General features: G+C 40.9%; 1 protein-coding gene across 8 annotated transcripts in view; it reads right to left on the bottom strand.

Moving 5' to 3' along the window:
* The window catches only part of EHBP1 (EH domain binding protein 1), a 396,634-nt gene that overhangs the window by 310,188 nt on the left and 72,797 nt on the right, over positions 1-13,649 (bottom strand). For all 8 annotated transcript variants that reach the window (XM_088477209.1, XM_088477211.1, XM_088477210.1 and 5 more), the window contains exons 3-5: positions 12,526-12,583; positions 7,701-7,796; positions 2,864-2,917 (exon numbers count right to left, since the gene is read on the bottom strand). In XM_088477209.1, coding sequence (XP_088333335.1) covers positions 2,864-2,917; positions 7,701-7,796; positions 12,526-12,583 — 208 coding nt within the window. The remainder of the gene's footprint in view (positions 1-2,863; positions 2,918-7,700; positions 7,797-12,525; positions 12,584-13,649) is intronic.

Genomic DNA, 13,649 nt, shown 5'->3' with positions numbered 1-13,649 from the left:
GGTTGTGGTCCCGGACCGACCTCACGGTGGAGTGCGCTGGGAAGAACTTTAACCCAGGGAGCCTGTTCTGGGCCTTCCACTGGATGGATTTGGACGACATCACCTAATAAAACTTAAGTTGAAGATTTAAACCCGGGCAACGCCGGGTAGTTCAGGTAGTATTAAATAATATCTGAACTACTTTCAGAGTATCGGGAACTTTAAAGGTCCACATCATAACATCCTTCTGATGAAGAATTGAGGCTCGAAATGCGTTAAGGATTGCAGAACCACCTCCAACTAGGAAGGGAACCTTTGGACCTGTGACCAGACACCAAGGATTGTGAGACACCACTAGATATAAATCCGGATTGCCAGTGGTGCATACACAACGCCTATTACATCAGGAGTCTGGTACACAAGCCTGTGGTTACCCTATATTATTGGCTGTGTCGTGCAATTTGTATTATTAGTTATATGTTCTACCTACCACTATTTTTTCCGTTTTTTATGTGTCGACCAATTGTGGGTCGAATGAAAATAAACTTGTGCATTTATGCCATATGTTGCTTTTTATTCTTGTTTTACATGATTGAAAACCACAAATAAGAGAACTCTTCAGAAGAGAAGTATTTTATTCCTCTATCTCAGTGTGTGTGTGATTATTCTGTTTCTATCTAGCACTATTTTTGGAGGGTACACATACCATTTTTAGAGCCATTTGTTTTAGGGGTATAAGGTCCCCTAATGTCCCCACCTAAGGCTGCTTTATATATTTTTTGTGTTAAGGGACTTGTATTACTATGCTCTATATATACCCACGTCATAATATGCCATTCAAATGATTGGCCTGTATTTTAGATTTAGCAGTTCCCGAAAAGGTAATACAAATACCTAGTTTTAATATTTTTGGGGGGACTTAAGCTACTATACTTCATTACATACCATTTAAGCTGAAATGACAAGTACTAGTTTGAAATAAAGAAATTAAGGGATCCCAGAGAATGCCTCTAGGGTGAGGAACGCTCCTCATTTACACAAATCCACTATAAAGCTGCAATCTGCTCCGTTCCAGTCTGGCACCCCATCAGTGGCAGAATGTCAGGCGCCAAGCCTACAGTAACATAGCATTTTCCATTACACGTGAACCAATGGGAAAAAGGTTAATAGCATGATATTGGGTGTCATTAATCCGGAATGCCTATGCAGATGTCAGCATCAGAACCATGTGCACCAGTAGGAAACATTAGGCTCTTCGCCTACTTTTGTTCTACAAGTTTCTCTTGCAGCAAGCTGAAGGCATTTGAAAGTGAGGGTCTATAACCAAAGATCTCAGTGGAACTGCATCTTTAGGCACAGTCCCTAACACCAACACGCTCGCCGCCATTGCCAGGTACAGCCCCAGCGTCTAACCAGATGGTCAAACATAATGTCAACATTTCAGGGCTCCCGTGCTCTTTCGTCAGGACCACATAAGGCACAATAACAATAGCTGCCCTCTGTTTGCTGTTATTGGAAGCCGTGAAAGTCGCACATACATAAGACGTTCTTTATGTGGAGGCACCAGGCGCAGTTATCCTTTAGAAAAGTGGTAGTGCTGGAAATGGTTTGGTTTAATTTTAGTGTTGAACCTTCAGACAACTTATTTGATATTTGTCTCCACGCAACATATAATCACAGACATGCTTCACACTGCACACATGACCTGTAACCATGGAAATATACAATGCAGTCCAGTCTGGTTACATTGTTATAGTCCGTTACCCACAGCCTATGAAATTGCAGCAACTGTGTGCATGAGAGTTTATTTTAAGGTAGTATTCCAGTATGTTGTAGCAACCGGCATGTCGTCTTTGTTTTTTAGGTTTTCTTTTTAAGATTGCACCTCTTATTGTCTGATAACAAAAAGCATGAAGGTAAACGCTGACCCTGGCGTGTCACCATGTTGCATACCTCAGTTAGATGCGTACAATGATGCTGCTGCTAATTACTGACAGATGAATGTAGTCTGATACTGATACACAGAGTATGCTCTATACTTGTCAGGACATGTGAGGAAATAAGAGGAACAGGCTGGGAGAGGCGTAGGTCACTGAGAGCTTCACCCAGTGTTGGCCATAACGTCAATGCGCCTTCACTCAGGTAAAAAATTGTCAGTGTTATCATGATGGATTTTATCTGAAAAAATTATTCAGCATAATATAAAATATGCTTTGGCTGTAACATTACATGATATTCTCTTTACCTGATCTTTACTACTTCCTGCAACATTTACTAATGCACAAACTTTACATAAAACAGACAAGTGATCTCCTGCCATGGGGGACCAGCCTAATGCATACAGGAAGGTGACAGTCAGTCTGGGTTCATCAATTATTCACAGTAAAGTCAGGTATTCTTTTTATATACGGATATATTTAAAGATCAAAGTAAAACTGCAACATGATTGCAGAACCACCAATTTATACTTTTTAAGAGACTGGGATTATAGTGATATAACCTTAGAAGCATACATTCATTGTAAGCAAATTTAACAGAACACTTTATAAATAAATAAATAAAAAAAAAAGGCAAACCACTAGATGGCGCTATTATGTCAGCTAACATGAACTGGCCTAACTGTAGTTTCATTAAATAGATTAAAGGGAAATAATTGCAAAACAAGTCAGCATCTAGTCTAATTATTACATAACCCATCTCCCAGCACCTTTGCCTTGTGCTTCACAACTTCCCTTACACAGATAATTGCAAAATATGGGCAGGACTTATGTACGACTTTTCACACTGTATTCCTATAAAATGCTTAATCATCGGTTTATTTTAGACTTTAATGTATTGCGATGTACAGTAAGCTGGTCTATTAATAATGATAATTGATGCTTACATTTTCTATTACAAAAGTCCATTCTTTGTCTTCAAACTCTTCTGCATGAGGGTCCTAAAATATATAAATAAATTAAGTTAATCCTTGAACGAACGACGGTTCTGCAAAACAGGAGCAGAGTCTCTGGCATACATCCCTCAAATAATACTTCCACCATTACTTATCCACAAAAGCCCAGAGTGCACAAAGTCATCCCAGTTATTTATCAACAAACTTCGGGTCCCATTTATTAACGAGTTTTATCATATAAATACGAGTTTGAAAACTTGTTGCGTTATGATAAATGGTGCTCCAGCCAATCAGCTCCCAACTGTCATTTTTCAAACACATGACAGTTAGGAGCTGATTGACTGGAGCACAATTATCATACACAAGTTTTAAAAATCGTTGCGTATGATAAAACTCATTGATAAATGGGCCCCTTAGTGGTGCGTGGAATAGGGGGAATGCATATACTAGACCAGTTATACCACCCTTACCAGAACACAAGTAAACTCGGGAAGCTGTGTCCACCATTCCATAAAGCTAATTCAAGAAAACTGTTACACATGCATTAGACTGACAGGATATATGTAAGGGAATTATGGGAGATGAGCTAAAAAAAATGGTATCCGTTTGAGGACTGGACAACTTTAATGAACGACATAACGATCGCAGTTACATCATGCAATAACAATGCGCTGGCTATATCGCTAGGTTTGATGTGCAGCACATCATCCTGACGACCGTCGCTAGCAACTGCAGGAGCGCGCAGACATGCGTACACACTGAGTGATGTAGGCGATATGTCATTACGAAACAACATATCGGCCCGACTTCGCTACATTGTATACACAACTTAAAACTTCTGGGAAGAAGTAATGCCCAATTAAAATGTAAGTAATGTGCCACACACTTGCCACGCAGGACAAGTTTATGCTAAGTGTATCGCTGCCATAGTAGCTTTTTGGCAATTGATCCGGTATCACAAAGTGGTGTTCTGAAAAGAACAATGTAAGGGTAATCTGGCTGCTAAATGATTGCTTATTGTGACCCTCAACGAGTCCATGACCAAATGTCATAGCCCGCACCATCCCGGTGAGATTGTCTATTTAAACCTACTGACTATTTCGCCGGAATGGCACCACCTCGTGCAAATTGGGGGCTATTACATTTGGCCCCAAGTCTGCAGTCATTCTTTGGTCCAGGCAGAGACTATTACTCCAACATTGTTACAGGTCTAAGCTAAGGATCATCAAACACATACATATATAATACAGCTTTTCATAAAAGGGATCAATCAATAAAAAAGTATTTACAAATGTGTAAACCGCATGAACAAATGTAATGTTATGCTGCAAGCTTACAGAAGTAGGTTGTGGGAGCTGATGATCAATTAGTTGATCTACATTAAACCGCAGTTCTTAAGTGGTAAATGCAACTCAAGATATACCACACCAGCTCATATATGGACTACAATAAGTCATACACTAGAACACCTGTTAGGTTAAATGGAGCTTTCAATTAGGAGTAATACTCTACTGACACAGTCAAGTTCCACAGGCCTGATGTTGCTCTGTAAATACCTTACATACTCTATGCAGATGTGTCCTCATATATTCTTGCTGTAGTTGCACCAAACAGCCCCTCTTGGCGCACCAGGTCCCGTGCAACTCTGCTAGCGCCAAGCGTCTTTTTCGACACAAATATGCATCTTAATCACAATGTGACTAGGACATACCAGTAGACTATGCTGATTACTTTGATATGCAACACTTGTGTATCTGTGTGCGACTGCGGCTCTGAATCTGTATACGAATTGCTACGGTGCAGCGGCCGTGGCTTTTTTCCACGCTAAGCTCCGTTGTGCTTCATATGCAGACTCAGTCACACACAGATATACAAGTGAACCTTTTGTTGTTTTCTCTAAAAATAGTCTTAAACATAGAAATTCCAAAGTGCAAACTATTGCTCTTATGGTGCGTACACACGGTACGATCAGTCAGCGATAACGATATCGCTGGCTGATTGTCCTGCACCTTACCCGAGTCATCCAGCACACAACCAACACACCAACGACGGCCAACTATAGTAACCTGGTCAATATCGACCAGGTTGGCCTGCATGCACAGGCGATGAACAATATAGTTATCGTCCATACGTGCCCGCGCATCGCAGGTCGTTGGTGGGTTGGAAGGGACCAAAAAATGCACGATATGAACGATAACGATATGATAGATATTGTTATCATTCATATCGAGCATTTTAATCGTCCCGTGTGTACGCACCATTAGAGTGGAAAGCAATGTATAATCAGCTGACATAATCTATAACCATTCCCAGTGACCCCCGGATAAGACTACCTAATGATGTCTGAATATGGTGATGTTATAGTCTATATCAGCGTTTCCCACCTCCCGTCCTCACACAACCCTAAGGGCTATTCCACACACTCCGGTTTTCACCGGCAGGCAAAAATTTTTTTTTTATTGCCGTGTACTATTTTTAGTGAAGTATGTAAATAGATGGGTCCTTGCAGACGGGATGGACATGGCACGGTCAGCGTGTTACATCTGGGAACATCCACTGACAAGGACGGCTGCTGTTTTCAATGTTAAAGATTGAAAAAAAATTCATACACACGGCAAAACCATCACACACGGCACAAAACCGCTGTGTGTGAAAGGGACATATCCACAGGAAAAAAAAACGCCTATTTTTTTGCCAGCCGGTAAAAACCGGCGTGTTTGAAATAGCCCTAACCAGGCATGTTTTACAAACTCCATGTAGGAGCACAGGTGTAGTCATTACTGACTGACTTTTCAAAAATCCACAAGTGGTACTAGTTATTTCACATGAGATTCTGTGAGGCGATCTGGAAAACATGCACTGTTAAGGGTTTCCCAATTCCAGTCCTCATGGAACCTTATGTACAGCAAAGTCTGTGGCACTACGTATTGCCTTTGTCCTGGGGTGTCAGAAATCCAAAGCCACATACTGAAGGTTTCTGCACTGTTAGCCTCACACCTCAGTGACTATAGGGAAGACTCTGCATGTACCTATTCTTGAGCTGTTCAAACGGCTTCCAAGTGAAATCAACGAGAAGCATGTAATATTCTCGATTAGAGAGTACAGATATCATCCTTGTGTGTACCCACCCTTTGTCTGGTCTGTCTCACACATGCTGCTGTTATGCAGTCTGTGCATCGCTCACTATGTTCAAAGAATAAGTGTGGTTATACCAAGTATCAGCAGTTGATGCCACAGAATGCTGTGTATGGCAATCCCAGGCTCCAAATTCATTAAAAGAATCAATACCACGGTAACCTCAGAGCATTGAGTCAGAGCTCCAAGTAGACAGTGGTCTATGATGGACTGTGATTCAAATGTGGAGTGGGAAGGGGGGGACTCGGCAACAGGAAATCCCACTAAGTGTGCCAGAGTTTATCATAGATACTAAAATGAGGCAAGTAAGATAAATTAAAAATATTATTAGAGTGTACGGGTTTTAAACAGGATTGCATAAAATTGGATTTTTAAAAAAAAAAAAAATCAAAAAACGATTTGAATTTAATAGGTTTTTTTATTTAAAAAAAAAATGTAAATAAATGTTTAAACATTTAAACCGTTTACTTAAAAAAAAATGTTAATAAAAAATCCTATTTAAAGCCCCAAAATCTGATTTAAATCAAATAAATCAGTTTTTTTTTGTTTTTGTTTTTTTTAAATCCAATTTTATGCAACCCTGGTTTTAAATATGTGTATTTTTTTACTTTCAAAAACGGTGTTATTAGTCCTTAATAAACACAAAAAATGTCTATTATATTAATGAAATCATATGATGTAATGGGATTAATTTTGTGTTTTTTTATGGGTTTTGTACCCAGGCTTACTTAGGTAAGCAACTTATACTATGTTATACAGCAAATTGGAGGAAAAAGTCATGAGGTAATATTTGGGAAGGTGTGATGAGAAGGAGGGATAGCGATTGATTCAGTGTTGTTGCTGAAAGAATAATGTGTAAGTACAACACAACACTGTCTGGACTAATCAATGTTTACATGCTCCCAAGAGTCGGCTGTGTTACAAACAGACACGGCTACATCAGCAGAACTGCAGTGTATGCCCTACTGAGAGGAAGCATGGGACAGATTGATGCACACAGAATATCTCCAACCCAGGTGGTAAATTGGCAGACAAGCTCCTACACATTTAACAAGACGCAGTGGAAACATGTTGCTGGAGAAACACTGCAATGAAAAGATACAGTATTTACACTGAAATAAACGAGGCGTGGGGTTTATCACTTCCAAAACAGACAGGATTTTGTCTGGACTAAAGGGGTGATTCTCTTTTTATTTTTTTATTTTTTTAACAGAGATCAGTCTATGCTAAATAATGCTTTCTAGTAACTGTTAGATAACCTCGAATGTCTATATCAGTTGTTCCTGAACTGGGTGTCACAGGGGTGCCACGGGTTGTAGTCCAATACCAGCTAAAATTATTTATGGTCAATGTGAACTGAATTTCTCAATACGAAACCTTTGGCCTAGGGATGCAGTGACAAAAGTGACGATACTCTACGGCGCTGCTGTTCGCAAATGTTTGAGAACCACTGGTCTTTATTATTCCCAGTTAAGATGTAAAAAGCTGAAGTAGCCATTGTATCTGTTTAGTGCAATGATAGACAACTTCATACACTTCCATGGACACAACTGAAAAGTTTATATTTGCTTCAAATAAAGCTTATTATACAGAAATACAAACAAAATCATTAAACTGAAATACTAATAGAAAAATGCAAATTTGTAACGCGGTTTGTAGCGTGGCTTTGGAAAAAAAAAAAATTAATAATTACCTTGAATAGGGTCACAGTGATTTCTACGTTCTCGGGAACTGGCCACACCACCACGCCTCGGTACGGGTTTTTTATCCCGGGTTGCCAGCTATGTGCCTGTGAAAGGAGTGAGAATTAATATAGAAGCCAAAAATTCTAAAACAGAACATAGAGACATTCACACTTATTGCAGTAAGGGGAGGAGTCACTTTGAAAGTTGTGTTAGATTATGGTGAAAACCAATAGTAACACAAAACGTGGACCTACTATCACTGTGGCACAGACGACATCCTTGTATACTAGGAAGTTATAAGATCTATGCCAGTCACAGTGAAAAACCAGAAATCAACAAAATGCACTCGGCAGTTCCAACATGATAATATACGTGGCTGATACGTGGTCTGGTCTCATGAGTTGGGGACTGGTACAAATGTGTTCTACTAAAAACGTGTTTTTCACTTACAATAGGTGTTAGCGCTTAATTTCCATTTCCTATTTGTCTGCGCTATTAGGAACACAACATCCCATTTAATAGCTTCTCCCACAAGGTGGTGCTGTTTATGTATTTATTTTAGAGCCCCAATTATATTTACTGTTGAAGTGTAGCACAATTGTGATTTTACAATGATGGAGAAGAGAGCTCCACCTGCTTCCATGTGTTATAGACCACAGATTGGGGAGGTCATGATATGGGGGGGATGATTGGGGAGAAATTATGAGGGGAGAAAGGGGGGGGGGGGAACTTTAAAAGAGTTCTAGATAAATACTCTGGGTGGTGCTAGACACGAATCTCAGACAGAGGGATCTTCTTGCATATTAGTAGTATTTTTTACTGTACATAAAATAGGTTGCATTTTAGGTTGTCTTTTATACGCTCATTGCACATAGATACTATTCAACAATGAGCTGTGTAAATGGCGGTGTGATACTAATCATTGGAATTTTATGGTAACACACGGTATGTACATCTCTATTTGGAAGGGTATGAATACTGTAACACAACCATCTTTATGACATATGCCCTCTATGACAGTACAGCCTTCAATGTTCTGTCTGCCCTCTGACATGTGTGTTTTGCTTTCGGTCACCAACTTTACACTCCGAAGGGGGCGTGGCTATTGCACACTGGAGGCGTGGCTACTGCACACTGGAGGCGTGGCTACACCTTCAATGGATGTGACCCAGTGATCCCAACTCCCTAGCGGGTGTTTTTAATAAAAATAAATAAAAATAAACATGGTTTGCGCAGAATACCTACCAACCCCTGCAAATCAGGATGAAACCTGCTATTGCGGGACAGTCCTACAAAATCTGAATGGTTCCACCAATAGTGGGATATATATTTTTTTGGTAAATATGCTGATCAGCTGTACTCAGCTCCAGTGTGTCACTAACAGACTGCTCACAGCAGTAACATAACAGAATGAAGAATTAGGATCACAAGTTTGCATGGTTTGTCCCAGTTGGAAAGAGGGGGAGGGATATCTCCATGAGCGCTTTCTAAAAGCCTTGCTGAAATGAGTGCTGTCTGCTGCTGGGAAGACTACCACCCCCATCCAAACAGGAATCTTTCACTCCGTCACTCAAGTCAGCTGTTTGTCAAATTATGGACACACAGACAACCTGTACTACACAGATTCCCGATAACTCCAATCATTTCTCTCTAATTCTGAGCTCTTAGTACAGGAATTGTGTCATACCAGCGGATCTGTGCTGTAGTCGGGTGCAGTGTAAATAAAATCAATGTGTAACTTTCGTTAGATGCTCATTTCCCTTCACAGTTAGGACCCAATGTTATCGTCTATGTAAATACAAATGAGACATTTCAATGGGACTCTGAAGAAAGCTCACAGCTTGAGAGTATATTACACTGAAGCCCCCGCTAAGTGCAGCATGACAGACAGGAGGCAGCGCTAGTTTTGTTGATGGCAAAAAAAAAAAAAAGACAAAAAGGAAGAGAGACAATAGAAGTCACTAAATAAATTAGCCCACCCGAGCGTTATACGTGACAATATTCCCCCCACAGTAACCAAACAGCTAATCGCTTACATTAATCACAACACTGATTTTATAGTGTATTTTGCAGCTGTTCTGCAGACAAAGTGTCACTAGTTATTAATAAGAAGAGATGTAAACCAGTGCAATGCTGTAATGCTATGGAGAAGTACTGTTCCCAATCCTTCCACAGATTCTCTGAGTGACTGAGGTCTGGGCTTCCTCTGATGCACTCCAGTGATTATTCTTACTTATTTTATTTTTTCGTAGTGAAGCCACTGCAATATGATTTTGCTGTATGCTTCGGGTTACTGCCATATTGCAATATAAATCTCCTAAATCTTAGGACTGCAGCAGGATTTCCTCTAAGACTAATCCAGATCTTGCCTCTTCTATTTCTCCCCGCATACAAGTTTTCCAGTCTCTGAAGCAGAGAAATATCTCACTGCATTATGCTGAAGTATCATAAAAAAATAGTGTCCCTCTGATATAACGCTAAACATTATCATCATCAGCATCTTTTATTTCTAAAGCAATGACACATTACGCAGAGATGTACACTGGGGGGGGGCCATGATACAAATTACATAAGACAAAAGGAAAAGATGACCTTGTCAAATGAGCGTACAATCTAAGGGGGCGAGTCCATTGTTTATTGCTCCCATATCTCTCATTTAAAGTGACTGTAAACCATTGTTTGTGCGACCATCCCAGTGTTGGTGAAGACGACTGGACCGCATTCTTGCGTCCTCATGCAAAGGATTAGCCACGTGAAGGGTCTCCGGTGATTAGGTCTACATTGTCTAGATAGACAATGTTTGGGTAGACAATGGAAGATAGACAGGCAATAGGTCGACAGGGATTGAAGGGCGACTAGTAACAAGGTCTACAGGTACTGCAGGTCGACATGGTCATTAGGTCGACACTCATATGGTCGACGTGCAAATGGTCGACATGTTTTGTTTTTATTTTTTTAGGGTTAGTCAGGCACTCAATGGAGAGTTAGGGTTAGGCACTTACCCCGACGGTTAGGGACCAGGATAGAGGGCGAGTGTTAGGCACTTACCGGAGGGTTAGGGTTAGGCAATAGAAGGGACGGTTAATGTTAGGCACCTACCCAGACAGTTAGGGTTAGGCACCAGGAGGGAGGGTTTGGCACTTACCGGAGGGTTAGGCACTAGAAGGGACGGTTAGGGTTAGGCACCTACCCCGACGGTTAGGGTTAGGCACCAGGAGGGAGGGTTAGGCACTTACCGGAGGGTTAGGCACTAGAAGGGACGGTTAGGGTTAGGCACCAAGTGGAGGGTTAGGGTGAAGATTAGGGCTAAAAAACAAAACATGTGTCGACCATTTGCATATCGACCTAATGACCAGGTCGACCTTCAGTACCGGTCAACTTTGTTGCTAGTAGACCTTTAGTGTGTCGACCTTCAGTCCCTGTCGACCTATTGCCAGTCTATCTTCCATTGTTTACCCAAACATTGTCTATCTAGACAATGTAGACCTAATGATCCACACCCGCGTGAAGCGGCTCCTCCCTTGCTACGTGCTGCAGTTAAGGCACTAGTGACCAGCCCTAAAGTCCTACTCTACGAGGCTGTTTGCATCTCAGGAGGGTACGAGCAGAAATCTGCGATAAGTACCGCCTCGGGGTTGGTCGCCCAAAGCAATTGAATAGCTCCCAGGCTCCTTAGGCAGGAGGGATAAACAATTGCATCGCCCCCCTAAGAGGAGTGGAAAACACATGACACAAAATTGCACAATAACATTTGTTGATGCTGGTGGAGAACGTGTATGTGGTCACTGAAAGGAAGAATGATGGACAGAAAATGTAGTGTTGGCTAAGTTTGATCATAGAAGCTTATTTTACTTGGTATAAGGGTTCCCCAAATGCTAGAAGAGCTATTGTCCTCCGATGGACAGACTTTCACATCTCAGACAATGAAACCTGAAACACGGTCGGCGTTGTCATAGGCCTCTCCAACAAAAGCTCTTCTAACACTGATACCATGTTTTCCAGTTCAGCCTGTTCTAGACTAAAACATAGTTTTGCTATATTTTCTGAACTTCTTTATTATAGACTTGACAGTGGTCTGGGGAATAATAAGGGATTTTATTTTTTTAATATCCTTCCTGACTGGTGCTTTTCAATAACCTTTCCTGGACTTGCTATGAATGTTTATAAACTTCACGATGAAGCACTTATTTGGAAATGCATTTACAAATTGTGACACCTCTCGCACACAGGTCTTTTTATTTTAAAACCAATTGAAACACTAATTGTAAAAAGATGTATAACAATCAATTGTGACCTCTGAAGATTTGACTGGGTCAGGGTTTATAAGGTGTATCGTAACAGATGGGGTAAATTATTTAATTTATTTACCATTACAAATAAAGAATGATTGACATATCTACCAAATTCTCTTCAGGGATGATCCTTCCCTAATACTGTGAGGCAACAGCTGTACTCTATATCTATATAATAAAATCAACAGCTGACAGAAATGACATTATCACGTTGGAATGTAATGACAGTTGGTCTGACTTCTAACCCCACCTACCTGTGTCAGAGATACACAGCAAGGAGTGAGGGGGGGGGCAGTAACCAAAAGAGAGACAGTGGGGGGAGGGAGAAGGAGAGGTGGGAATGGAGAGAGAGGTGAGGAGAAAGTGTCAGGGGAAGAGAAAGATGGGGAAGAGAAAGATGGGGCAGGGCAGGGGGGGGGGGGAAGACAGGTAAAATAAGTAAATAAATAAAAGCAAGGCAACGACGAGCATTACAGTTAGTTCTAAAACAGAGGCTCAGTTTGTGATGATAAAGTACTCCATAATGCTGATGCATTCTTACCTTGGATGATTTCCTGCGACTCCTCCTAGTCCACACCACAACCAATTTGTCAGGCTGCCTATAAAAAGACAAAAAAATAAACACTTGCAATTTAGTTCCAATCATTTTAAAAATGGGAATTACAAATGTATGCTACATTATGCAGACAATTCATCTAGTCATCATATAATCATAGAAGCTACACATCAGTTTCCCAATCATCCTAACAGATGATGCTCCATGCAGTGAAGTGGTTACACACTTCTTAGCTGGTTCAGACTTCCATGGCCATTGTATGAAGGCCCTAGCCCACCAGGTCGCATTGCATGCTCTTATGCACACACTTTACAGTTAGAATTTAGCAAAATGTAAAACTAAGAAGTACTGTCTGCTTATTAATAGAGATGTGATGGTCCTGCCATACAATCTTGGGTTTTCCTTCACCAGTTTGCAGAATGACTTTGCAATGTGCAGATACTGTATGACTCAATGGCAGCTGATTCATTCTGCTTTGTGGTGTTATCGCTGAAGGGTTGGGGACAATTTAGGCCAAGTACCATTGGTGAAACTTATACAATATCCCAGCAAATGCAAAACAAGGTGAATATTTTGTTAAACAGTTTTTTCACTCGGCTCTAGTTACTGTAATACATTTATTGGAAATCACAGTGTTGATTCATGCACAATAGGGGATGAAACAATCTATTTACACACATTGTGTATTACTATCCAGCTTTACTCCCAAAAAAAAAAAAGCTGGTCAGGCGGTTGTAGTGAAGACCTAAAGACACATGGCTAAGAAAGAGATACATGCATGTATATTATACAGGCTCTGGGTATAGTTTTCTGCAGGCCAAAAAAGGCACAGACGCAAAGCTCAGTATAAACACTGCACCATTTGATCAGTAAGCACAACCGTAACACCCCACAAATAGATAGTCCCAGGTGTGGTGTTAGGTGGGAATAGGTATGATTTACCGCCGGACCCATGCCCGGCGGTTGGAATCCCGACAGCGGCTTCCCGACTGCATAACGTTAGGTGTACCTTACGCACTCGGCAGAACTGCCTCTTGGTCCTCTAGAGAACTCGGATTGGTTGCAATGAAGATACCGGTAATACAACTATCCAAAACACTTTAAACAAC

This window comes from Taudactylus pleione, unplaced genomic scaffold (genome assembly GCF_031769625.1).
Source record: "Taudactylus pleione unplaced genomic scaffold, aTauple2 ptg000201l, whole genome shotgun sequence".
Lineage (NCBI taxonomy): Eukaryota > Metazoa > Chordata > Amphibia > Anura > Myobatrachidae > Taudactylus > Taudactylus pleione.
The sequence above is the reverse complement of the archived record's forward strand: the minus strand, read 5'-3'. Positions and strand labels throughout refer to the sequence as shown.